At 44.5% G+C, this 27,379-nt stretch overlaps 1 protein-coding gene across 2 annotated transcripts in view; it reads right to left on the reverse strand.

Moving 5' to 3' along the window:
* Positions 1 to 27,379, reverse strand: part of LOC147422599 (tRNA/rRNA methyltransferase (SpoU) family protein) — a 119,000-nt gene that overhangs the window by 61,547 nt on the left and 30,074 nt on the right. Inside the window, exon 2 of one of the 2 annotated variants that reach the window (XM_086503518.1) lies at positions 15,416 to 15,517. In XM_086503518.1, coding sequence (XP_086359644.1) covers positions 15,416 to 15,517 — 102 coding nt within the window. Of the gene's footprint in view, positions 1 to 15,415; positions 15,528 to 27,379 lie in introns of both variants that reach the window. The other variant, XM_086503519.1, reaches the window with a different exon arrangement.

Here is a 27,379-nt window from a genome sequence, read left to right on the forward strand (position 1 = left end):
TCCTCGCCGCACAGTCAGATCCATCGAAGTTTGCAGTTTCAGCCCAAAAAACGCAAATTTCAGCATCTGCGTTTTCACCGCGTCGTCGTCGCATCGTCGTCATCAACATCGTCACCGACATAGAGTCGGAATTCAGCAGATAAAGTTTTGCAGATTTCAGCCATTAGAGTTCTCAGATTTCAGCCCGTCTCAGCGTCGTCCTCATCGTCGACGACATCGTTGGCAAGTCCAAGCATAGAGATTTGTGCAATCATAAGTAGACCGCTCTCGCCATAGAGAGTGGGGCCCTTGGAGGAGGGTTTGACAACTTCCCTGGTGTCGTATTCTCTTCTCTCTCTATCTCTCAGTCTCAGCACCTTCACTCACAATGTCCATTCACTTTGTTTGTGTTCCATTGCACTCTCTCATTCAGGAACGGAAGGCTCTCCCTTCCCTACCTAAAAGGAACCTTGAGCATAGTTCGGAGCACTCATCTTGAGCAAAGTTCAACATTCACTTCCGTTGCACCTTACATTGGTATCAGAGCTTTGGCAGTGTTCTGTATCACTCAAGGAAAGAACCACAGAATTTGTTTTGCTTGTTGCGATCGCACGACCCAAGTTCACTTGGGCATGTGGATTCGTAATCGTGTTTTTGAAGAGTAACAGGAAACCCAAGAAAGAAGGGCTTGTCCAACCTCCCCATGTGCCTCTTTTCACTCATTGAGAGCGGACCGTCCACTTAACGGTCGGTCAATCGACGTGAGGTGGGAAAAAGCAACCTTGGTGTGAGCGCAAGGCCGCCAAGGGGTGCGCCCGCGGAAAAGAGCAGAACTCGGGTGAAGAGAAGATCCTTCTCTAACACAAATTGCAAGCGAAAGAAGAACCGCAAGAACCTCAAGATCCTCAAGAACCCCAAGAACCAAGATCCCAAAGAACCCAAGTTCCTCGTGAACTTAAGAACCCAAGACCACAAGAACCCACGACTTCAGTGGATGGTCATCACTCAAAGCGGAATGGATACTTCGCTTGGAGGTGATGAGCATGAGAGAGGCGAAGAAGAATTTTCCCCACCAGGAGGTTTTTCGGACCGTCCCCCTTCCCCATCTACGTCAAGGATTGCATTGACTCCTATAAAGGCTTTGGACCAGATGTTTATGGAAAGGAAGTTAGAACGAGTAGCAAGACAAGCAGAAAGAATGGCAGAATTTAATCATGAATACAAATAAAGAGAAGCAAAAATGGATCGCGAACACGCAGTAAGAAAAGCAGAAAGAAAGGCAGCCATAGAGCGTGAGCATGAGCAAGCGCGACACATGCAAGAGTTGTTGCGACTCTTTTCTCAAGTGCAGGCACAGATGCAAGAGATTCAGGAAAAGGAGACTCTCTCAGTATCTTCTTCTCCAAAGCATGACAGACATGAAGATTTGCCTGATGATTTGAATGATAATGATAAGCATGATGAATTGCATGATGATGATAAGCATGATGATTTGCATTATCAAGATGTGATTTCTCACAAGCATGATGATTTGCATGAAGATGATGTGTTAGTGGATACTTTCTCCAGTGAAGCTAACCTCATTGCAGAGACGATTAATCACGAAGCACCGATCTTGGCTCTCAAGCCTAGGTCCAAAGAACCCCCTCAGGAAGAACTTGGCTCTCGAGCCTAGGTCCACAGAACCCCCCCCCCCCCCCCCCCCCCCCCCCCCCCCCCCCCCCCCCCCCCCCCCCCCCCAGGAAGCATTATGTGTTCGAATGATTAGTTAGCTCGCATTGTTCGAGTGTTGCATTCGTGATGCTTTCCTGTATTTTAGTCACCGTCCTTATGTGATCCCTTTTCACACGCATGCCATATTGTATGATAAGCACGATTCACTCATGAATGAGCACGGATGTATGTGGAATTCTCATGAAAAGACGAAATGTTTGCATTCAAGGAATCCACATTCCATGTCTCTTCCTTGGCACGACACAGTTGTAGAAAGAGCCCAAGAAAGTATGAGCACCAAGCATGGGCATTTCCATTGTGTTTTGCCACAGTTGATCGATTTAGATCAGCACGACAAGATTCGATCTCATTGTTTGCGCGTGTGTGGTGAACGGTTTGGCACTCCGTCTCTTTGTTCATCTACATTGCATGCACAGTCTTTGAGGAAAACAAGATTTTTTCCAGTCACTTTACATGGTATAGGTATGTTCATGTTTTTGTGTTGGAAGTGGTTTCAGGAATTTTCAGCCATGGAGATTCTTGAAGAAGAAAGAAGCATGACTCTAGCCGAAGTTGAAGCATCGAAGATGCCACAGAAGACTTTGTGTCTCTTTCGATCCGGCCCATAGAAGCAAGCGTTGCAAACCTTTATGAAGTTCAAGTACCGCACGACCCACACATCAGAGTGGGCCGACGAAGAGTCCCTTCCAGGATTCCGAATGCTATTGGCGATCTCCCTCGACGCCATACAGTTCGGTACCAGTACCTCACTTTGAAAAGGAGGGGATGTCACGTGACACATCCAACCCTATATGTCCGTGGACAAGCTACAGCAGTTCAGTCAAGTCAGTCTAGAATAGGAAGTGATCTGGCACTTTTGTGAGTCTGTTCGCAGACTGTGCATGTCCAGACACTTAGATTAGATACATATCCTCTGGTTGCACACAGCATGATCATCAGATTTCCATCACAACCCATCAGAAGCATTTTTACAGTGCATAGACCTACTTTCCCTATTTTTGACATTTTTCACTTATTATCTAAAGTGACTTTTGTTGGAAAGTAGGTAGGGCAATTTTGCTAAGTTTGTATATAAGCAAACCTAGCGCTAGCACTTTCTAGCAGAAGAGGCAGCAAGAGCACCTTGCTCAATAAGCAACTTCTCAGCAGGACTAGAACAGCATGGCCTAGCGTTTTTGCAACAACATCAAGCTAGCGTTTTTCGCAAGACAGATCAGCCTTGGCGTTCTTGCATTGCAGAGCAGCTTCGGCATTAGCAGACAGAGCAGATCCACTTGACGACAGAAGATCAGCCCTAGCGTTAGTGGATTTCCTCCAGCGGCAGATTTTCAGCCCTAGCGTTTGTGCATCAGCATCAGATTTCAGTGTTTTGCAGATTCACCGCGACGGAACATCAAGAAACATGAGCGTTTTCAGTTTTCAGCCTTTAGACACACAGAACAAGCCCCAAACTTCGCAGATCTCACCTTCCCGCAACAGATCCTCGCCGTACGGTCAGATCTATTGAAGTTTGCAGTTTCAGCTCGGAAAACGCAGATTTCAGCATCTGTGTTTTCAACGCGTCGTTGACGCATCGTCCTCATCGACATCGTCACCAACATAGAGTTAGAATTCAACAGATAAAGATTTGCAGATTTCAGCCATTAGAGTTCTCACATTTCAGCCAGTCTCGTCGTCGTCCTCATCGTCGGCAAGTTCAAGCATTGTAGAGATTTGTGCAATCATAAGTAGACCGCTCTCGCCATAGAGAGAGGGGCCCTTGGAGGAGGGTTTGACAACTTCCCTGGTGTCGTATTCTCTTCTCTCTCTATCTCTCAGTCTTAGCACCTTGACTCACAATGTCCATTCACTTTGTTTGTGTCCATTGCACTCTCTCATTAAGGAACGGAAGGCTCTGCTTTCCCTAAGTAAAAGTAACCTTGAGCACAGTACGGAGCACTCATCTTCAGCAAAGTTTTAACATTCACTTCCGCTGCACCTTACACGTTAACCAAGTTTAAGCATCTCTTTTTGAAAGATGATCTTCCACCCCATCTCCCACCCGAGCGGCCAAAGGACCATCGCATCGAGCTTGTGGAGGGGGCACAGCCTGTCAGTAAGGCTCCCTACCGTTTGAACAAGACACAGGAGGAAGAATTAGAGCGGCAACTCATGGAGTTGGTGGCCAAAGGATTCGTACGTCCTAGAGTAAGTCCTTTTGTTGCTCCTATTTTGTTTGTTCGCAAGAAGGATGGTTCTTCTCGTTTGTGTGTTGATTACAGGACTTTGAACAAGATGACCGTCAAGAACAAGTTTCCGATGCCTCGCATTGAGTATATCCTTGATAGGCTCAATGGGGCAAAGGTTTTCAGCAAGGTCGATCTCAAGAGTGGATACCATCAAGTACGGGTAATTAAAGGCGACATCTTCAAGACCGCTTTTCACACCGAGCGAAGGCAATGGGAGTATGTTGTTATGCCTTTTGGATTGACACGTGCCATGGGTACATTTAATCGTCTCATGGTAGGCCGTTTCGGCGATATGGTTGGTGTATGCGTGTTCATCTTTCTTGATGATATTCTCATTCTCCAGGGTGGGAACACCATGAAAAGAGTGTTGAAAGGATACTAACCCGTTTGGATGAGTGTCAGTTAAACATTGCAGCTAAGAAATCTGAGTTTTTTCTCACTGATGTTACTTATTTGGGTTATATCATTTCTACAGAAGTCGTCAAGCTAGACCCCACACAGGTGGAACAAGTACAAGGATTTGCCCAAAACTGCATATGATGTGCGTTCTTTTCTTGGGTTATGTCAAGCATATAGTTCGCACATAGAGAATTTAGCACGCATTGCCGCACCTATGACTGATGTTTTGAAGGGGGTAAAGACTCGCCGTCAGCACGTAGACTTGCCCGAAGCAGCCATTGAGGCTTTCGCGGCTCTCAAGGTTGCGGTGACAGGACCACCGTGTCTTATCCTTGCCTCTTGGGATGACCTCTTTGAGGTATGGACGGATGCGAGCAATGTCGCCATAGGCGTTGTACTTCAACAGCATGGTCGTCCTGTAGCTTTCCTTAGCTGGAAGCTCAATAGTGCCGAAAAGAACTATTCAGTTTATGATAAAGAACTTTTGTCTGTCATTCACTCTCTTAAGCATTGGAAGCATTTTCTTTATGGTAGAGAGTTCACAGTTCGCACAGATCACCAAGCCCTCAAGTGGCTCCAGTCTATGCCTAGTGCACATTGGAGTAATCGCCAAGCACGCTGGTCACAATTTTTTGAGCAATTTGGAGATTTGATTATGTGCCTAGAAAAGCTAACCCTGTTGCGAATGCGTTGCGTCGCAAAGGACAGATTTTGGCTCTTGAGTCAAGATCCACAGTTTCTATTCAGGGTGTGTCTTTCGACAGCATGAAGAACCAATATGCGGATTCCGAGTTTGGTAAGCAATGGTTGCAGGCTCTTGCTTCCCAAGGACCAAGCAACTATCTCATTGGTGATGGTTTGTTGTATTTTCGTCAACATTCATGTGTGTTGCCCTCTCTCAGGCCAACCATATTGCATGATGCACATGATTCTCTCACGAGTAGGCACAGGGGAATAAACACCATCTTGGAAAAAATAGAAAGATTCTTTTATTGGCTTAAAATGCGAAAGGATGTGTTTCGTTATATCACACAGTGCACTATATGTCAAAAGGTAAAAGCACCTCGGGGTAAGCAGCAAGGCCTCTTGCTTCCGCTGCCTATTCCCGATGGACCTTTTCAAGATATTTCCATGGATTTTGTGACTAACCTTCCACCTAGTTTGCATTCAAGGAACACTCAATGTTTAACAATTGTTGATCGTTTCAGCAAGTTTTGCATTCCTTGTAAATCCACAGTCATTGCACAAGATGTGGCACGGTTATTCATAAAGCATTGGTACCCCCTCTGTGGTTTGCCAAAATCGATTGTTTCAGAAAGGGATGCTAAGTTCACGTCCAATTTTTGGTGCGCACTCTTTGAAAATTTTGGCACTAAGTTGAATTTTTCATCTGCTTTTCATTCACAGTCAGATGGTCAGACAGAGATTTACAATTAGTTTGCTTTAATGTTTTAAAGTCATATGTATATGATCAACAGTCTCAGTGGGAGCTCTATCTTCCCTTGGTCCATGCTATTTTGAATGACTCTTTTTCCTCTTCCATTGGTCGAACTCCATATGAGGCAGCTTTTAACCGTCCGTTCCAGTCACTTTTGACTCGCTCGGTCAGTCAAATGCCTGATGCAAATGCTGAAAGTCAATCATTGGATGAGATTTCTAAGAGTGTGAAGCTTCGGGTAAGCAAGGCTCAGGAATCTTATTCACGGCAAACTAATAAGCATCGTCAGGATGTTTCGATCAAGGAAGGGGATTGGGTATATCTAAGAATCATGAAGCAACGTCTTAAGTAAGTTGGAAAGAAGTGTCCCAAGTTGTCTTTTCAAATGTATGGTCCATTTCCTGTCATTAAAAAGATAAATGAGGTTTCAATGAAATTGCAATTGCCTAACTCATGGTCAATGCACAACGTTTTCCATGTTTCTTGGTTGAAAGTGTTTCAGAGAACGCCTCCAAAGGACATTTCGGAAGAAGAAGAACCGGGGATCATAGCTGAAGCTGAAGTCATGGAGCCGGAGTAGTGTTGTTGCATCGGTTTTGCCTTGGTTCGAAGAACCAAGTGAAACAATACTTTTTGAAGTTCAAAGATCGCGGAACCCACGAAGCAGTGTGGGTAGATGAAGAGTTTTCCAAAGATTACCCAAAGTTGTTGGCAGACTACAAGGAAGCCATGCAACTTGGTACCAGTACCTCACTTTAAAAAGAAGGGGATGTCACGTGACACATCCAACCCTATGTGTCTGTGGACAAGCTACAGCATGACAAGGGTTCAATTTAATCCAGCCAGTCTAGCTTAGGAAGTGTTATGGCACTTTTGTGAGTTTGTTCGCAGACCATGCATGTCCAGACACTTAGATTAGATGCAAATCCTCTGGTTGCATACAGCATGATCATCAGCATTCCCATCAGATTCCATCAGAATCATTTTACAGGACAGAAAACCTATTTTTGACATTTTTCACTTATTTATTAAGTGACTTTTGTTGGGAAACTGGGTAGGGCAAAATGAGTAAGATAATATATAAGAAAACCAACGCTAACATTATCTGGCAGAAGAGCAGGCACTGCATAGGCAAGAGTCTTGCAGCACGCACCTCTCTCTCTCTCTCAAGCAAGAACCCTTGGCGTTCTCAACCAAGCAACCTTAGCGTTTTGTCAGCCACCAGCCTCTCTCAAGCAAGAACCCTTGGCGTTTTTTGCATTTGTGCATCAGCGTTTTTCAGCCTTGGACAACGCTAATGCAGCCCCTGTACCAGCGTTTTCAAGCAAGCCATTTCAGTGTTTTCAAGACACCAAGACCAGCGTTTTAAGGACAGCAACGAGAGCGTTTTGCGGCAACAGATCAACCCCATCATCATTGAAAGTTGCAGATTCGCAAAGCATTTCCAAGCATTCAGTTTTCAGCCTTAGCATCGTCGACCTCCACATAGCATCACTTACATTTGCATCACCATCTTGTACCAGATTGTGCAATTAATAGCATAGACCGCTCTCGCCATCGAGATTGGGGCCTTGGGAGAGGGTTTGACAACTTGTCTGGTGTCGTATTCTTCTCTCTCTGTAACCGGCCTGTTAACTTCAAAAAGGGCGGTAGACTTTACTTCAAACCTTGATTTAGCTTTCACCCATTATTAGTCGTCTATTCTACCTGTGCTATAATGACACAAGAGAGGGAAATGGGATACAGATGCTAGAATGCATTTGTATGCGAGTCAGACACTAGATTGGCTCCTAAATAGGCGCGCCTTTCGGTATTTCTTTATTCTTCAACAGAGGGAATAAAAGCTGTGGTTCCCTACAAGCTGCCCCGCACAACCTTGGCTGAATTTCAACTGTTCTGGCCCGATTTCGGCAACATAACTGTACTAGGACCCTTCACAGTCAGTATTCACACGCATTAGATGACTTTCCCAACGCATACGGACACTTTACAAAACCTGGCGAGAATTTGCAGCACGCTGAATTCTCTATTTTCTGCCCCGAAAATGCGCCAGATCACTTGTACAATGGTCCCCTCCCATCCCCGAACCTCCTGGGGGTATTAGGGTCCATTTAGGGCCAAAACCCTAAACCTGCAAAAATACACAGCAGGCTGTAATTCACTGTTTCGGGCTCCAATTCGCGTGCCGGTCGCATCCGTAGCAAGTCCTCGAGCTCCCGCACCTGTAGGGCTACTTGCCCTTTGAATCGGACGAGATTTCGCACGTGAAACCTCTCCGAATCACCTGTACCTGCGGGGGATTAGCCGCTAGCTACTCCAGTACCTGTGCAAGAGGCTCTTGCCTCGGCAATCGCGCATGAACCCACACAATTGTACATTGGTCAATCTGATGAGCCAACTAGAGGGGCATAACCATAAAGAATAGAGGAGAGAGAGAGCAGTGAGAGGTGTGCAGGTCATGACATCCTGCACCTCACTGTACATAGAGGGTAAGCCAGCACTCCATTGAAGCTCTCCCACCTGTGACAGCATTCAAAAACGAGCTCGCAGCTGAAAATCACGTTTTTGCCTTCTCTTTAAGTAGTAAATTGGCATCAGAGTGCCAAGTGTCACTCATTTGTGCACTTTCCTGCTTTAGACCCTCGGGTCTAAAAATATCTCACCTGCAACCTCTGTTGACTTGGCCACAGAGTAACAAAATGATCCCCATGTCAAACTGCACGTAATGACGCGAAGACATTTTGCCGTCCAAAAATAGCAGTCCCTAAAATTTAGGAGTTTCTACCATTACATTCTTCTAGTTCATCTGACCCTCTTTGTACATTGCAGCCACACCCAGAACTGAAATGTAGCCTATGTAGCAAAGGATTCCGCTTTGGCTCGCCAATGAACCCACTTTGGCTAACCATAGTCCTTGTCCAACCTTACTGCTCTTCAGCCCTGAGGCCTGGACTCTCTCTGAACAGTTCCACACTGGCTATGCAATGCAGGGCAGTTAGATTTCCAAAGGGCTGTTTCCAAAAGGTAAAACAAACGAAATTCCCCAAAGAAAGAGAAAATAAACAAAAATGGAATTGGCACTGGTTGGTGACACTCTCTCTTTCTCAGTCTCAGCAACTTCATTCACAGTGTTTATCCATTTTGTTTGTGATCACTTGTACTCTCTCATTAAAGGACGGAAGGCTCTCCCTTCCCTAAGTAAAAGGAACCTTGAGCACAGTTCGGATGTCACGTGACACATCCAACCCTATGTGTCCGTGGACAAGCTACAGCATGATCAGGGTTCAGTCAAGTCCAGTCAGTCTAGATTAGAAGTGATCTGGCACTTTTGTGAGTCTATTCGTAGACCGTGCATGCCCAGTCACTTAGCATAGATGCATATCCTCTGGTTGCACACAGCATGATTATCAGATTCCCATTAGAATCAGTTAGGAGAATTTTCCAGTGCATTTAGCCTATTTTCCCTATTTTCGATATTTTTCACTTATTATTTTTAAGTGACTTTCCAACAAAAGTAGGTAGGGCAATTTGGGTAAGAAAATATATAAGCAAACCAAAGCTAGCACTATTTGGCAGAAGAGGCAACAGGAGCCAAGCTCAACAGGCAACTTCTCAAGCAAGAACTTGGTGGATTTTCCTCCAAGCAAAGACCAACCCTCACCATAGCCTCCCAAAGCATTGGCGTTTTCAATAAGCACCCTCGCCAGACAACCTCAGCTAGCGTTTTTGCATCAAGGCACCATCGCCAAGAAGATCCCATCAACTAGTGTTTTTGAAGAAGCCAGCATCTAGCGTTTTTTATCCCTTCAGTTTGGCGTTTTTGCATGTCACAGCGTTAGCAAATTTCAGCATTAGAAAGACCAACAAGACAGTCCCAGAATTGGCGAGCGTTTTTACTAACGCAACCACAGTCATCAGCGTTTTTGGTTTTCAGCCCTTACCGCTCAGATGGTCAGCGTTTTCAAGCCTATTGGACAGCAGCAGATTCAGCCTTAGTTGGTTGCAAAAGATAGCCATTTTCAGCCCTCGAAAACGCAGCCAAAACAGTCATTTTCAGTCACCGAAACAGCCCGAAATTCAGCAGTTAGAAGACCACAGATTTCAGCCCTAAAGTCGTCGTCGTCGTCACCGTCGTCGTCATCGGCATAGTCCCAAGTTACATCAATCCATTGCATCCGCATTGTACCACTTTGTGCAATCAATAAGTAGACCGCTCTCACCGACGAGAGTGGGGCCTTCGGAGGAGGGTTTTACAACGTCTCTGGTGTCGTATCTCTCTTCTCTCTCTATCTCTCAGTCTCATACACTTGCACGCATTGTGTCCATTCACTTTGTTTGTGATCATAGCACTTTCCATTAAGAACGGAAGGCTCTCCCTTCCATAAGAACTAAAGGAACCTTGAGCACAGTTCGGAGCACTCATCTTGAGCAAAGCGCAAACAATCATTCCGCTGCACCTAACATTGGTATCAGAGCTTTGGCAGTGTTCTGTATCACTCAAGGAAAGAACCACAAGAATTTTTTTGCTTGTTGAGGTCGCACGAACCCAAGTTCGCTCGGGCGTGTCGATTCCTAATCGTGTTTTGTTGAAGAGTGACAGGAATCCCAAGAAAGAAGGGCTTGTCCAACCTCCCCTTGTGTCTCTTTTCACTCATTGAGAGCGGACCGTGCACTTAGCGGCCGGCCAATCGACATGAGGTGGGAAAAAGCAACCTTGGTGTGAGCACAAGGCCGCCAAGGGGTGCACCCACGGAAAAGAGTAGTACTCGGGTGAAGAGAAGATCCTTCTCAAACGCGATTTGCAAGCAAAAGAAAACCTCAAGAATCTCAAGACCCTCAAGAACCCAAGTTCCTCGTGAACTTAAAAACCCACAAGAACCCAGGACTTCAGAATGATCATCACTCGAAGCGGAATGGATACTTCGCTTGGAGGTGATGAGCATGAGAGGAAGAAGAAGAATTTTCCCCACCAGGAGGTTTTTCGGACCCTCACCCTTCCCTATCTACGACACAGATTGCACTAACTCCAATGGAGGAGTTGGAGCTGTTGTTTATGGAACAGAATTTACAACGCAAAGCAAGAAATGCCACAAGAATAGCAGCCATAGAGCGCACATACCAAGAAAGAATGGAAGCCATAGCGCATGAGAGCGAGGAAGCACGCTTGGAAGCCAAAGAACGACAAGCCAAATTGGATCGTGAATTCAAAGAAAGAAAAGCAGAAATGGAACGCAGACGCGCAGAAGACGAAGCAGAAAGACAAGCACAGAACAAAGAAAGACAAGCACAATTTGATCGCGAGATCAAAGCAAGAAGGGAAGAGTTCTTGCGACTCTTTTCTCAAGCTCAGGCACAGATGCAAGAGATTCGGAAAAAGGAGACTCTCTCAGTCTCTTCTTCTCCAAAGCATGATACACAGGACTTGCATGATTGTGTGAAGCATGATGATGATTTAATTGACAATGATTTGGATGACAAAGACAAGCATGATGATTTGCATGATCAAGATGTGATTTCTCACAAGCATGATGAGTTGCATGAAGATGATGTGATTGTTCACAAGGACGATGTGTTAGTGGATGCTTTTTCTAGCGAAGCTAACCTCGTTGTAGATTCGATCAATAACGAAGAACCAATCTTGGCTTTTGAGTCGAGGTCCAAAGAACCCCCACAGGACAATTCGATCATTCAGGAAGAACCGATCTTGGCTCTCGAGCCTAGGTCCAAAGAACCCTCACAGGAAGTATTATGTGTTCACATGATTGATACGCACGCATTGTTCAAATGTTTCATTCGTGATCGTTTCCTGTATTTTAGTCAGCGTCGTTATGTGATCCCTTTTCCTAGGCATGACATATTGTATGTTGAGCACGTTTCTCTCATGGATGAGCACGAATCATACAGATTTTTCATGAAAAGCTGAAAAGTATGTATGTAAGGAAGTCACATTCCACGTCTCTTCCTTGGCATGACACATTTGTAGAAAGAGCACATGAAAGTATGAGCACCAAGCATGGGCATTTCCGTTGTGAATTGCCACAGTTGATTGCTCTAGATCATAAGAGAAAGATTCGATCTCATTGTTTGCGTGTATGTGGTGAACGGTTTGGCATTCCATCTATTGGTTCATCTACATTGCATGCACAGTCTTTGAGGAAGACAAGATTTTTTCCACTCACTTTACATGGAATAGGTATGTTCATGGTTTTGTGTTGGAAATGGTTTCAGGAATATTCAGCCATGGAGATTCTTGAAGAAGAAAGATGCATGACTCTAGACGAAGTTGAAGTAAGAAAGGAGCCACAAAAGACTTTGTGTTGCTTTCGGCGCGGCCCAAAGAAGCAAGCGTTGCAGACCTTTATGAAGTTCAAGTACCGCACGACCCACACATCAGAGTGGTCCGGCGAAGAGTCCCTTCCAGGATTCCGGATGCTATTGGCGATCTCCCTCGACGCCATACAGTTCGGTACCAATACCTCACTTTGAAAAGGATGGGATGTCACGTGACACATCCAACCCTATGTGTCCGTGGACAAGCTACAGCATGATCAGGGTTCAGTCAAGTCCAGTTAGTCTAGATTAGAAGTGATCTGGCACTTTTGTGAGTCTATTCGTAGACCGTGCATGGCCAGTCACTTAGCATAGATGCAAATCCTCTTGTTGCACACAACATGATCATCATAATTCCCATCAAAATCCATTAGAATCAGTTAGGGGAATTTTCCAGTATATTTAGCCTATTTTTCCTATTTTCGACATTTTTCACTTATCATTTTTAAGTGGCTTTCCAACAAAAGTAGGTAGAGCAATTCGGGTAAGAAAATATATAAGCAAACCAAAGCTAGCACTATTTGACTGAAGAGACAACAGGAGGCAAGCTCAACAGGCAACTTCTCAAGCAAGAACTTGGTGGATTTTCCTCCAAGCAAAGACCAACCCTCGCCATAGCTCCCAAAGCATTGGCGTTTTCAGTATGCACCCTTGTCAGACAGCCTCAGCTAGCGTTTTTGCATTAGGACACCATCGCCAAGGAGATCCCATCAACTAGCATTTTTGAAGAAGCCTGCATCTAGCGTTTTTTATCCCTTCAGTTTGGCGTTTTTGCATGTCCCAGCGTTAGCAAATTTCAGCATTAGAAAGACCAACAATACAGTCCCAGAATTGACAAGCGTTTTTACTAACGCTACCATAGCCATCAGCGTTTTTGGTTTTCAGCCCTTACTGCATCATATAGTCAGCGTTTTCAAGCCTATTGGACAGCAGCAGATTCAACCCTAGTTAATTGCAAAAGATAGCCATTTTCAGCCCTCGAAAACGCAGCCAAAACAGTCATTTTCAGCCACCAAAACAGCCCCGAAATTCAGCGGTTAGAAGACCACAGATCTCAGCCCTAAAGTCGTCGTAGTCATCACCATCGTCGTCATCGGCATAGTGCCAGGTTGGATCAGTCCATTGCATCCGCATTGTACCACTTTGTGCAATCAATAAGTAGACCACTCTCGCCGACGAGAGTGGGGCCTTCGGAGGAGGGTTTTACGTCTCTGGTGTCGTATCTCTCTTCTTTCTCTATCTCTCAGTCTCATACACTTGCACGCACTGTGTCCATTCACTTTGTTTGTGATCATAGCACTTTCCATTAGGAACGGAAGGCTCTCCCTTCCATAAGAACTAAAGGAACCTTGAGCACAGTTCGGAGCACTCATCTTGAGCAAAGCGCAAACAATCATTCCGCTGCACCTAACATCGGAGCACTCATCTTGAGCAAAGTTCAACATTCACTTCCATTGCACCTTACAATCTTTTTAGAGGATATGTGCGATATGGACCCCGTATTACTCATCGTGATAGGGATCTTATGTTTGCCAACAGAAGGAAGAAGTTTCTCTTGTGTGCATACCAAAATGCAAATTTTGTTCCCAATTAACAACAGGGTCTGGATGTTTTCTCTTGAATCAAGACAAGTTTCCATGTTTTGCAAAGAATACAGGTGTTATGTGCTCAACATGGAGCTTAAAATAAGTGGTCCAGAAATTTTTTGAAGCAGATTCAACATGGCTCCATGGAATTGGGTCCGAGTTATGATGTTATGTTGTGCAAAGCTTGCAAAATGTGCACACATTATGGGTTTTTGCAACCACCTATGTCAGAAGGGTTTTATGTTACTCCAGTGCTGGAGCAATTCCTTCTTATCCCATTTGATCCCGGGGGCCACTCAAGTGCAGCTTGCAGATTCAACGGATATCAGTTATTTCTTGTAGAAGGTTACTTGGTAATAGGTTTTGTTTTTTGGATTTATGCTATGAACGAAAGAGTTTTGGTTTTGTGGTCTATAAGTTTACATAGCTATCTTCCATTGGACTTTTTTGGACAATTGATGAAGTATCTTCTCATCTTTTGGATTGGTTCGTTGCCGAAACTTGAAGTGAAGGACTTGACAACCATTGCGTGTGCAAACAGACTAAGGCATACTTGAGCTTGACAGAGTTTCCTAAATCGGGCTTGATGGTCAAGACGTAAGCACAACTAACTAGAACATACTTAAGTTTGGCAAAGTCACTATACAGGATTTTCCGTAATTGAGTGTGTTGGAGATATGGAAAATATGGTTCAAAGATTTTTGATGAGCAGCTACCAAATAATAAAGTTAGACAATAGTTAGACCTTATATTGTTTTGCATGTACTTACCAGTTATGTGAGCTTGATAGCAAAGAGCTCAAGGTGGTTATAGCAAGTGAAAATTGAAGACCGGTTGGCACAGATCGGAGGCTGTGCAAGTTCAGAGGGGGTGGATGTCGTGCAGCTCCGCTTCCATGATGAGAAAAATGACAAGAGGATGTAGAGTAAGCTTATTTGATGTCTACATGTTTGTTGAGCAGTGACCGGGGCTCGAGAACAGGCAAGGTTCAATGCTAAATGTATGCCAAATGTGGTGTGTTTGGTAGTGTTTGATTGATAAGTATGCCAAATGTGGTGTGTTTGGCAGTGTTTGATTGATAAGTATGTCAAATGTGGTGTGCTTTGGAAAGCACAAACGTTCTAAGGAGCATTGATTGCGAGGTTATGCCAAATACGGTAATAAGTGGTCAAGCTGATCCGCACAGATTTGGCTATCTAGCTACAAGAGGGGCGCCGGCGCCCTACTCAACGACCCATGCAGAATCTCTCTTCAAGAGACATGTACCCAAGAAAGCGACCTTTGATGGAAGCTGATCAGTAGCAGCTAGCCTTGCCATCTGGCTTATTTGGAGGGATCAGTGCCTCCAAGTTTTCAAGGGCCCACTACCATCATCGTGACCTTTTGGCTCGAATTGAACCATGCATTCATTCAGAGGACAGTGTGATCACATCATACGAGGCAGCTCCACAACAGACAGACGGCACCACGCCTTCATTAGCCTCTGAGTATTCAGGACCTTTCTTTACGCTGGAGCGTGGCCTCCACTAGCAGTACAGGCCACCTGTTTGTCTTTTTTCCCTCCTTTGTGTTGTTCTGAGTTTATTTTTCAAAATCTCCCTGAAGGTACAAGTTGCTGCTTGCCAGGGGTTAATGTAGCCCGCTGAGAAGATTTCAACTAATCAAAACAGACATTAAGTTGCAAGCAAAGAAGACACGATTTCCAAAAGATGAACAAATACCTCATTTCCGAGCAAAAATGCAGCACTCCGAGTAAATGGGTGTGAGTGGACAGGCATGGCACCCTCAGTAATTTCAACCCCAATTATATCGCAGCCAATTTTCTGAAAAACACTAAGATAACGCATGATTCTTACAACAAATTACTGGTTTAAATGAACCATTAAGACTGTCCAAACCCCAATTTTCACCTTAAAACATTTAATCCTCTACAAAACATAATTTAAAAATTAAAACATACACATGGATGAGACTGAAGCCATTCATACACTAATTGCTTCAACAAAAGAAGCACATCACAACAAATGTTTTGCAACATATAAATGACTCTGTCATTACCAGAAACAAGGTTGATAAAACATCATTTTTTATCACCCACCAAATCAAACCTACTCAGTTTCAAACAGATTCACTCCAATATGCCTTCAGTTGGTCCAAAAAGTGGTGTGTTTCAAGAGACATGGCCCTGAAAGAGTTGAAGAGATTTTAAGCACGCCACCGATTCATACCTCACATTTTGAGAGCAGATAATCACTTTATTGTGAACAAGATGAGATGTAGATTCGAGACACCCCTCACTTCACATATTCATCTTAGCCACTCTATTTTCTTGAGACATGGTAAATGAGCTCAAGACAAATAGTGATTTTAGCATGGGAAAGTGAAATACCAAATTAAGAAGAGCTAAAAGCACTTTTCATCACATTACACCTCTTTAACATGGCCCCCATCCTATTGGACAATAATCCTTCGAATATAGGCAACAAAGGGCTGTCAAAATGGACTTCATTCCGTTCCAAGAATTGGTTCCAAGAATTGACTAGCAACGAGAGGGATTAGGAAACAACCAAAAAAGAGTGCTTGATGCAGCCACTCTGCTTTTTGGATGAGCCTCATTGAAAAGGGCAAGAGTCAATGTGAGACACATGGATAATGATTGTATATTACTACATAATTTTATATCACTCGATAGAGCTTCAAAACAGATTTGGCATGATGACCAAGTATATAAGATGAAAACACAATGGCATGATAACCCAATACATAAGATGCAGGCTACATGTGTGCCATGTTGTGATAATCACACCTACATATGACACAATAGTGGGTCAAGTTAGTCCCCAAGACTCAAGATCGTGACGAGCCTGGTAGCACCATTGATGTTAAGCAAGCATGTCCCACACTTTTTGTGTGTATAGATAGGTTTTATGTGGGTGAACTCCGCTATACGGCCATTTCAGCCAGCTCTTCCTTCTCACTCATGTGCCTGTTATTGAGGAAGGAGCGAGGAATGCAAGCCAAACGCTCCGGATACTTGAGAGTATGCTTCTTGATGAGAGCCTCGCTGGGCCTATAGAGGAGTGAAAGCAATCTTTGATGAGTGCCAAGAGTGAGGCTGCACAGCTGGCAGCTCATGGGATTGCAGAATTGAGCAAATCATTTCATGAGGCTCCACATTCCCAGCTTTTGGACATGCGGGAACGTGAGTGGCGCCAAGCCTTGCCTCGCTTCAAAGGATGCGGGAGAGGGAAAAGACCTCTTGGATAGAGACTCTGAAACATATCGGTACTTCAAACACAAGCCATGAATGACTAATATGCCTTCCTTGTAGGCTGCCAACATTTTGGGATAATCTTTGAAAAACTCTTCATCTGCTTCGTAGGTTCCTCGATCCTGGAACTTCAAAAAGTACCGTCTCACTTGCTTCTTTGAACCATAGCGAAACCAATGCAACAACACTTGCTCCGGCTCCATGACTTCAGCTTCATCGATGATCTCGGGTTCTTCTTCTTCTGAAATGTCCTTTGGAGGTGTTCCCTAAAACACTTTCAACCAAGAAACATGGAAAACATTGTGCATTGACCATGAGTTAGGCAAGTGCAATTTCATTGAAACCTCGTTTATCTTTTGAATGACAGAAAATGGACCATCCGTCCATTAGAGTCTTTGTTGACTCAATCGGTTAGTCGGTTGCCTGATGCCAATGCTAAAATCCAGTCTTTGGACGAGATTACTGAGAATGTGTAGCTTCGACTAAGCAAGGCTCAGGAATCTTATTTACAGCAAGCTAATAAGCATCATCACGATGTTACTATCAAAGGAAGGGCATTGGGTCTATCTTAGTATCATGAAGCACCGTCTTAAGCAAGTAGGAAAGAAGCGTCCAAAGTTGTCTTTTTGAATGTATGGTCCATTTCCAATCATTAAAAAGATAAATGATGTGTCTATGAAATTGAGGCTATCAACCTCATGGTCAATGCACAACGTTTTCCATGTTTCTTGGTTGAAGTTGTTTCAAGGAGATCCCCCAAAGGCCTTTTCTGTAGAGAACAAACTCAAGATCATAGACGAAGCTAAAGTCATGGAGCCGGAGCAGATTTTGTTGCATCATTTTCGCCATGGCTCAAAGAAACAAGCACGACAATACTTTTTGAAGTTCAAGGATCGAGGCACCCATGAGGCAGCGTGGATCGACAAAAAAAATTGCACAGATTATCCTAAGTTGTTGGCAGACTACAAGTAAGCCATACATCTCGATACCAGTACCTCACCTTGAAAAGGGAGGGATGTCACGTGCACATCTAACCCTATGTGCATGTGGATAACCTGTAACTCCTATTTCTAGGCTTTACGACAGCCTAGAAAGTGTTATGGCACCCTATTGAGCCTGTACGCAGAACGTGCATGTCCACGCACTTTAGAGTAGCTACATACCCTCTGATTGCCCATCAACACAACCGGTGTCTACTAGGTGAGGTATTAGGGAGTGTTCCCATAAAGTTGCATTAGTACCAAGCCTAGGTTTTGTCTGCATGTGAATCGCCTCTTATTAGTAGCGTGTAGGTCCTCCACTTATTAATAAGTGATATTTGGTCAAGGTCGTGGGGTCTAAGCTGACACTGCTCGACCCAGCTTCAATTGCATATATAAGTGACCTAGGGGGGCACTTCGAAAAGTCAAGTCAGTACCCTCAAGTACCAGCAACCAGGACCCGCAACACCATCAGCCTTTAGTGTTTTCCAGCCTCAGCCCTCGGCATTTTTCAGCAGCAACATTTAGCGTTTTTCAGCCTCACCAACAAGCGTTTTCACCTTCGGCCTCAACATCAGCATTTCAATCTTCCGCATCAGCGATTCAGGCCTCAGCATCAGCGATTTCAGCCATAGCATCAACGTTTTCAGCCCTCATCAATTCAGCCTCTACACTCCCAGATCATGCCTTGTGTTAGCAATTCCCTGCCTGCTAGCACCCTTTTCAAATTTCAATCTGTAGCCTCTCAAGTACCATCAATATCAAGCATCCAGTACAAGTTCCTGCCAGCATCTCACCATCTAATACCATTGTATCAACATTTGTGCAATCTAAAGCAAATACCTCTCTAGCGATAGAGAGGGGGGCCCTTGGAAGGGGGTTTGGGACCCCATCTGGTGTCAGTCCTCTCTCTCTCTCTCTCTCTCTCTCACAGGACCTTCACTCACAATCTCATTCTTTATTCTCTCTAGTCTAATGTACGACTCTCAATCAGTAAAAGAATCTTGAGTACGCATTGAGCACTCATCTTGAGCATACACCGTCATTCACTTCCGTTGCACATAATAGTGGTATTGGAGCACCAAACAATATCTTTACAGAGACTTGTAGAGAGAGGCCATGCTCAATACCACGAGTCGAGAGCCAGTCAACAAGCCATGCAGGGTCATTAGTATGATAGTCCGGACGTTTGACAAAGGGAGAAAGAATCAGCGCGAGGCATGATAGGGACAAAGCGAGGAGATGGTGGAAACAAGGATTGGTTTTGAGGATTAAAAGTTAATAGACTATCAAAGTTGGTAGGTGAACTGCAAGGATCAAGTTCCACCGTTGGGGTATAATTACAAGTAAAAACATCAATAGCCATCCATCATAACAAGGCACCTATGGCATCCACCATTAGGTGTGAGGTTCCCATGGCCTCCTTATGAAGCAGCCAGTATGTGTAGTCCAAAGTTATTGAGAACAAACAAGTAAAAATTGGACAAGTCTTCCTAGTGAGATCACAACAAAAATGTTAAAGAAATTAGGGTAATTTTTTTAGAAAAAAACAATAGAATTACATTCAAAAACAGTAGCATGTGTGTGTGTGTGTGTGTGTGTGTGTGTTAAAGAGATACGCTCAAAGAGAGAATTTACACTAGTTAGTGTCACTGTCCAAGGTGGTTTATTACTTTTCAAAGCGGACAAGTCAAAAGGTGGTGATGGTTGGAAAATCTTATCGACGCACACCCTTTTTTCAGTCACATAATGCTAGCACAACAGAGGCGTATGTGACATAAGTGATTATGTCAATTGTAAGATTTTGCCTTGCTTGGATAAGCAATGGTATCATCCCACCCTACCCTTAAAATGAGTCGGCTCTTCATGTCATCGGTGGGCGAGATCGACGTTTGCCTTGATCTGATAATTTCTTCTCCTTGTTTTTATATTTTTGCTTTTTCCATAATGTGCTTCTTTTAGCCAGATAGGGATCTGTTGAGCTTTGAGTTGCAGCTTCATTTTGGATGGCCACATTGGTCAAGTTGAATTATTGTACATATACATTTGGCCAGTCATGTGAAGGAATGGTATATTAAATTTGACGTAGAATAGGGGAAAATCTATTTGTTTCCTTCTATTTGAATTGGAAATGACCATCGTTAAATGTAATGGGCTGCAATCTAAAAAACAAACAAACTTCTCAAGAAAATTTTGGAGCAAAACGCTCTAGTTCTAGAGATTCCTGTGACACTTTAACTTCACTTGCATGACCTCGACTTACTACTCGTCAATGAGAGACTCCAACAAGAAGGCAAGTGTTTCAAATGTTTCTAGACTATACACACTTTCCATGATTGTCCACACAAAAGGGACAAAACTCTTGAGCAACATCCTGCTAAGGAGGCCAAAAACATAGTGGGACTTGTTTCGGACAGCTTTAGAATTATTACACCCAATACTACTAAAGAATTATGCAAAGCTTATGGAAAGATTCGTCGCAACAAAGCACTTATCTTCTTTGATCCAAGAGCCATTGAAAATTTCATCCAGCCATAATTTTTAAAAACCATGGATTTTAAGTACAACCAGTTTGCTAGAGGCATTGAAGCAGAGCTAGCTACAAGAGATACGAGTACAGTTGTTCCCTTTATTGGTACTCTTCCCATCACCATTCAGGAGTACCATGACAAAGTCGGACTTCCACATCATGAAGTTGGGAGACTGTGGGCACTTTTGGTGATGCCTTAGCATCATACTACCATTCATACCTCCAACCGAACCATTACCTTAAATCAGAATGGCAAGACAATCGCCTCCTTCGAGTCTGACTTATGGAAACCAACTCAGAATGATTTATCTACAGTTTTTGTATTTAGACATTGTTTAACTTCTTTTTGAGAATACTCTTTGGATATTATTTGAACTAGATTCAATCTTGTTTGAACTTGCCAACTACAATTGCCTGCTACTACAGGTTGGAATACTGGTTTCAATGGTTTTTAATGAACCTCTAAACGGCGCAAGCTACGGTCTCGGATCGTTTAGTTGTAAATGGAAGCCTCTAATGTTACAGGTTGCGGTCCGGGGTTCGTTTAGTTGTGCTTGGAACCTCTAAACGGGGAAGCAGGTTGTGATCTAGGCATCGTTCAGTTGTGCTAAACGCTATCCAGATGGGCTAAGTTTGCGTCTTTCTATTTTGTGATTGCATCTGTTTCATTTGTGTGAGAGTGCACGTGTGCGGAAGCGTGAGAGGAGAGAGAGACAGAGTGTCACAAACTGGTGACATGGCGTGCCACACACACATACTCTGCTGGCTGCTGCCCGCTAGACCCACACCCCCAAAAAAATGACTGGCGTGGCTGAATCTCCCGGAAACTGCACAAAAATGCTAACGTGGCAGCCCACGAATTGTGGCGCGAATTACATAGGTGACGTGGCAGCGCTGGCAGCTTTTGGGCGATGCTTTTGCTACCAAAATTGTGGCTGCTTTATTTCCTACGCAAGGAATTAGAGAGAGAGAGAGAGAGAGAGAGAGAGAGAGAGAGAGAGCTTTTACTTAAAAAGCTTGCTTTATTTTGCTAAGGCTTGAGAGAGGAAAAGTTTGAACTCCTTTATTTTCCAAAGCTTTTGATTTCAGCTTTTGGGGCTCTGCTTTTGGCATCCCTTGTACTCTTTAAATATGCGGATTGGCCTCTCACAACTCTGAGCATTTGGACGCAGAGTCTGAGTGTGAGAGCCTGCCCACACTCTTGTACTTTGAACTCAGATTAATACAAAAAGAAATACCGAAAGGGGCGCCAGTCTTTGGGGCCAATATCTCTATGCACGGAACTCTGCCGGGCCAATGTCGAATAAATTGTGAGCTGTGAACTGTTTTGAAGTGGTTACTTGGTGCTGTCGCGGTAGATTCTTGACTTGGAGAGTCCAAGTCTGTTAGAGTCGTATCAGAGCACGGTCGATTTCTCTTCTACGGGAAATCCGATCCCAAAATTTGTTTCCGCGGCACCTATGGCTTCAGGCAAAGATCAATCGACTCCCTCTGCATCCGGAGATGCGAGAAGGGATCACAACCAAGATTCATGCAAGGAGTATGGGAACAGAACCACCCCGAAAACCCGCTCTCAAGAAACCTCCTACTTCCAAGAAGTATACAAATAAGGAATTAGAAGAAGTGGTTGATGCACAAATTGCTCAGCTTTTTGACGCGCAAAGCAAAGCTGAAAAGCACGGCAAAAAGCAGAAGAAAGGCACTGACTTCCGGGCTATTTGGGTCGTCAGTCGACATTTGAAAAGACAAAGAAACAGAAGAAGCGTGTTCGATTTGAAGGAGTACCCAGTTCTTCTTCTTCTTCTTCTGACAGTTCTTCTAGCTCATCTGACTCGAGCGAAGAAGACCGAAAAGGCAAAAAGCGAAGCAAGAAGCAACGCTTCGGAAAGGGCAAGAAAAAGACAAAGAAGTCTAAATCTCACCCCGTGAGTGACAGTTCCACAGAGGACTCGTCTATAGACAATTCAGACTCTGACGACAGCGACTTTTATGCAAAGAAGAAGAATTTTTATAAAGCCAACCAGTATGACTTTCTCAGAGACAAAAGCAAGAAAGTCCGAGAGTTCAAGGAAGGTGGACAGTCAATTAAATTTGACACTTTTTTTGGTTATAGAGATGCTTCAAGGCTTTGTCTTTTGTACAGCAGTTTGACATCGCTTTCGCGGGAGGGCGTTACTCAGAGCACTGTAAGATTCGGAGAGCTGCCTCTTACTTTAAGGGGAATGCTCAATCTTGGTGGTCCACGCTTCTATTAAGCAAGACTGCGCTAGTTAAATGGCTGAAATTCAAGAGGCTTTTTATTTCTTCTTGGTTGACTCAAGAGTATGAACGCGATATACGAACTGCTTGGAACCATCTTCGGATGACCAAGAAGGATACAGTGGACGCTTATTGCGAGAGACTGTGGAGCTCTTTTCTACCCGCCTCTTCATTTAAGAAGATCTCGTTCAAGGAACAGATTGAGCGGTTTACCTTGGGTCTACCTACAGAGATCCCAGATCACTGCTTGGAACAAAAGTCAGCTTCCATTCAGGAGTTGATGAGTCATGCGAAACGGGGTTTTGCCATTCACTCTAGCAGTTTGACCTACCCCACCGATGAGATCATGACACAACGAGCCGAACAGACTTCGACAAATGAAAGTAGAAAGAGAAAGAGCAACCTAGAAAAGAAAGATGCACAACCCAAGCTCACCCCTCAGGAGAGAGCTCCCTACATCAAGGAAGGGAAGTGCTGATGCGGGGAAACTGGACATACCTCCGCGAAGTGCCCTAAAAATGCATAGAAAGAACAGAATGGCAAGGACGACGAGAGGCTTGAGAGTTCGAGAGCAGCTGAGGAACGTGGAAGAAAAGGCAAGATGAAAACATGATTGGTTCCAGATTGCGTGGGTACCGATCCCAGCACGGTGGACGAGAGTACAGAACTTTGTCGAGCTTGGGGCAAAGTGAAAGCTCAAGAAGCCCCGATCTTCTTTGATGGAGAAGCCAAGGCCAACTTCATTTCACCAGAATTGGCGGCGCAGCTCGAGATCACTCCCAATCGGATGAGGTCATTTGAAGTATATTGTGATGCTTGTGGTCGTAGTCTGGGTGCGATCGTAATGCAAGAAGGCCATGTCATTGCTTACGAGAGCCGATTGTTCTCAAGGTCGGAATTGACAACACAGATTTATGAGAAAGAGCTTTCGGCAGTTATCCATGCTCTTACTTAGTGGCGGCACTACCTACTCGGAGCGGATTTTACTGTCTTTACACACCATCACAGTTTACGCTACTTCTTGTCACAAAAGCAGCTATCGAAAAAGTAGATGCGGTGGGCGAACAACTTGTCACAGTTTCACTTCCAAATTGTCCATGTCCAGGGACAGAAGAATTTGGTGACAGATGCTTTGTCACGAAAGCTGTTGGTTCTGGCTATTTCCGCGACACACCATAGGAGCTTCGATAATATGGTCGATCAATATGTCACAGACCCAGATTTTGCAGACATTTTCACACGGATACAGGATGGGGAGACAGTAGCGGAATATTCCATTCGGGATGGCTACTTGATGAGAAAAACCATGTTGTGCGTTACACAGCCGTTGAGGGAAAAGGTTATGACTAAATGCCACTGTCCGCCTTTTACTGGTCACCGCGGCATTGCTACCACCATGAAAGGGGTAGAGAGATACTTCTTTTGGCTGAGACTCAGGAAGGATGAGGACGAGTTTGTGCGCAGGTGCTTGGTATGCCAGAAGGTCAAGTTTGACAAGCATAAAGCACAGGGATTGTTACAGCCTTTGCCCATACCCACCCGCCCATGGGAAAGTATTGCAATGGATTTCATTTTTTATCTCCCGAGAACACAGAGTGGTCACGATGGTATCTGGACATTATTGACAGATTTAGCAAGCAGGCTCATTTCATTCCAGTAAAGAAAACAGTCAAGCCGGATCACTTAGCGAGATTGTTTGTGGCCCAGATTTTCAAATTACATGGCATGCCTGAGGCGATTGTCTCCGACAGGGACCCCAGATTTACGAGTTTGTTTTGGAAGGCAATTTGGGAGAACATTGGCACGTGGTTGCAGTTCTCGTCGTCTTTCCACCCACAGACTGACGGGCAATCTGAGATTGCCAATTCAGTGGTTTTAGATTTATTGAAGTCTTATATCTCAGATCAGAAGACTCAATGGGAAAAGTACCTACCTTTGGTGGAATTTGCCTACAACAACACGTTACATTCTTCGACGGGGAAGGCCCCATTTGAGATTGTTGAAGGTGCTGCGAAGGTTCCACCCTTCCTAAGCACAAAAGATAGGATTTTTGAAGCTGATGAGTATACGCGCGACTTAGACACGGCTTTTGCCAAGGTCCGCGAGGCTTTGCAGAAATCTCAAGAACGACAGAAAAAGGCAGCGGATCGCCATCGTCGCGATTTGAAATTGAAGGAGGATGATTGGGTGCTCTTACGTTTTGAGAAGGCACGCCTGAGAAAGAAAAGGGAAAGGAGAGACTTTTTCCAAAGCTTAGTATGAGATACTATGGACCTTTCTAGATCTCGGGAAAGATCAATGATGTCTCCTTCTGACTGAAACTGCCTGACACTTGGAGGATTCACAATGCATTCTATATGAGTCTCTTGAAACCTTTCAAAGGTGATGTGGCTGAAGATGGGGAGCCTGATGAGCAGACTGAAGTGGAGGAAAACGAGGAGATCCTTGTTCCTGAACAGATTTTGGCACATAAGGACACAAAGAATAAGGGTAAAGTAAGAAGGCGGTTCTTGGTTAAGTTCAAGAACTATCCTGCATTGGATGCGAAGTGGATGGAGGAGGACCTAGCAGATACTCCTCAGATTGTGAACCTTTACCTTGAAGCTTTTGGTTTAGCATAGCCTATTCCAAATGGAACCCAGAATTCAACTTGGTCGCAGATCTGGGCAGTGGGATGCACAAGAGGGGAGTTACCCCGCTCCTTTGTCAACAGATGCCTTGATTTTTAGAATACTAGAGTCACTGATGTCTCTTTGAGCTTCAGGGATACTGAGAGCTGACAGTATTCTGTTGTATGACTTTATAAAATGGAATTCCGGAATATGAAACTGATTTGTTCTTGACTTTTTTTAAGTGCAGGAATTGATGGACGAAATGACTGTAGCATTTTGGTCTAAATGATCTCGAATAGACATGGTTGCAATCGGGGTTAGTCAATCGGACATCTATGAGGTCCCAACTAGATCTAGATGCGATTGCTAGCTACATTGCCGATAAATCATGGTCTAAGATCCGAATGAATGTTGAATGTCATGTGATGTCCATTGATGTCAAGTGATGTCCTGTGATGTCGTGTGATGTGACTGTCGACTGGTACATGTGCTGGATGTGTGTTCCTAGTGCGTCGGTACTAACAGTCAGTGTTTGCTAAGACAGTTTATGGCTTCTGTCTGTTTTGCAGGCATAATTGAGGGCGATTACAATGCTTTCAAGAGGGAGGTATGTCACAAACTGGTGACATGGCGTGCCACACACATACTCTGCTGGCTGTTGCCCGCTAGACCCACACACACACCCGAAAATGACTGGCATGGCTGAAACTCCTAGAAACTACACAAAAATGCTGATGTGGCAGCCCGCGAATCGTGGCGCGGATTGCGGAGATGACGTGGCAGCGTTGGCAGCTTTTGGGGAATGCTTTTGCTACGCAAATTGTGGCTGCTTTATTTCCTACGCAAGGAATGAGAGAGAGAGAGAGAGAGAGAGAGAGAGAGAGAGAGCAAGCTTTTATTTAAAAAGCTTCTTGCTTTATTTTGCTAAGGCTTGAGAGAGGAAAAGTTTGGATTGCTTTATTTTCCACGGCTTTTGATTTCAGCTTTTGGGGCTCTGCTTTCGGCATCCCTTGTACTCTTTAAATATGTCGGTTGGCCTCTCACAACTCAGAGCATCCGGACGCAGAGTCTTGAGTGTGAGCGCCTGCCCGCACTCTTGTACTTTGAACTCAGATTAATACAAAAAGAAATACCGAAAGGGGCACCAGTCTTTGGGGCCAATATCTCTAGGCACAGAACTCCGTCGGGCCAGTGTCGAATAAATTGTGAATTGTGAACTGTTTTGAAGTGGTTATTTGGTGTTGTCGCGGTAGATTCTTGACTTGGAGTGTCCAAGTCTGTTACAGAGAGAGACCCTAGACACAAACGCAGGAGATGGTGAAGAGGGGGCGATCAACCCCCCATGACTAACATGAGAAGAAGACCCAATACAATCAGATGTGTGATCTCTGTGAGATGAGAGATATGGAAGTGGATACCCCCCTTGGCACCATAAATAGGTGCCCAAGGGGAGGTAGGGCAAGGCTTGATAAAAATCCCCACGACCCAATAGAAAAATGATATATGGAAATATATGAGGGAGACTGGACAAAAGTGGCCAGCCGGACCAGGTACAACCTAGACTATAGGTGGCCAGCCCGGAGGCTAGTACGGAGACATACTAGCCGTACAAGTATGCCCTAGACCTGTGAAGCAGCAGAGTGGTGTAAGTCTAACACCCCTCTCAACAGTTGATGCTAAACAAACCGCATGAAGCCGAAGATGTGAGGCAAATGATGAAGATGTCTGTCGCAATGTCCACTGAAGGACAACACTCCGGCGAACTCCGCGAGTGTAGCAGAAATCTGGGGTGTCGTGACCTCCGAGAGATCTCCATGGTGTGATGCCGTCACAAGAAGTGTAGCAAACTGCTATGCTCCGCTAATGCAAGGTGAAGATATTGCGTGAAGGTCCCGAACTGAGTGTGAAAACAACTCCTTATTGTAAAAGAAGTGCCAATAGACCTGCAAGTGTCCTGCCCAATAGGATCTGTAGTGTCTGTAGTCAAACCGTCTGGAGAAAATGGAGAAGCCCAGGAACCGTCATGAGAATGA

This window comes from Adiantum capillus-veneris, chromosome 27 (genome assembly GCF_014529385.1).
Source record: "Adiantum capillus-veneris isolate H3 chromosome 27, ASM1452938v2, whole genome shotgun sequence".
NCBI lineage: Eukaryota > Viridiplantae > Streptophyta > Polypodiopsida > Polypodiales > Pteridaceae > Adiantum > Adiantum capillus-veneris.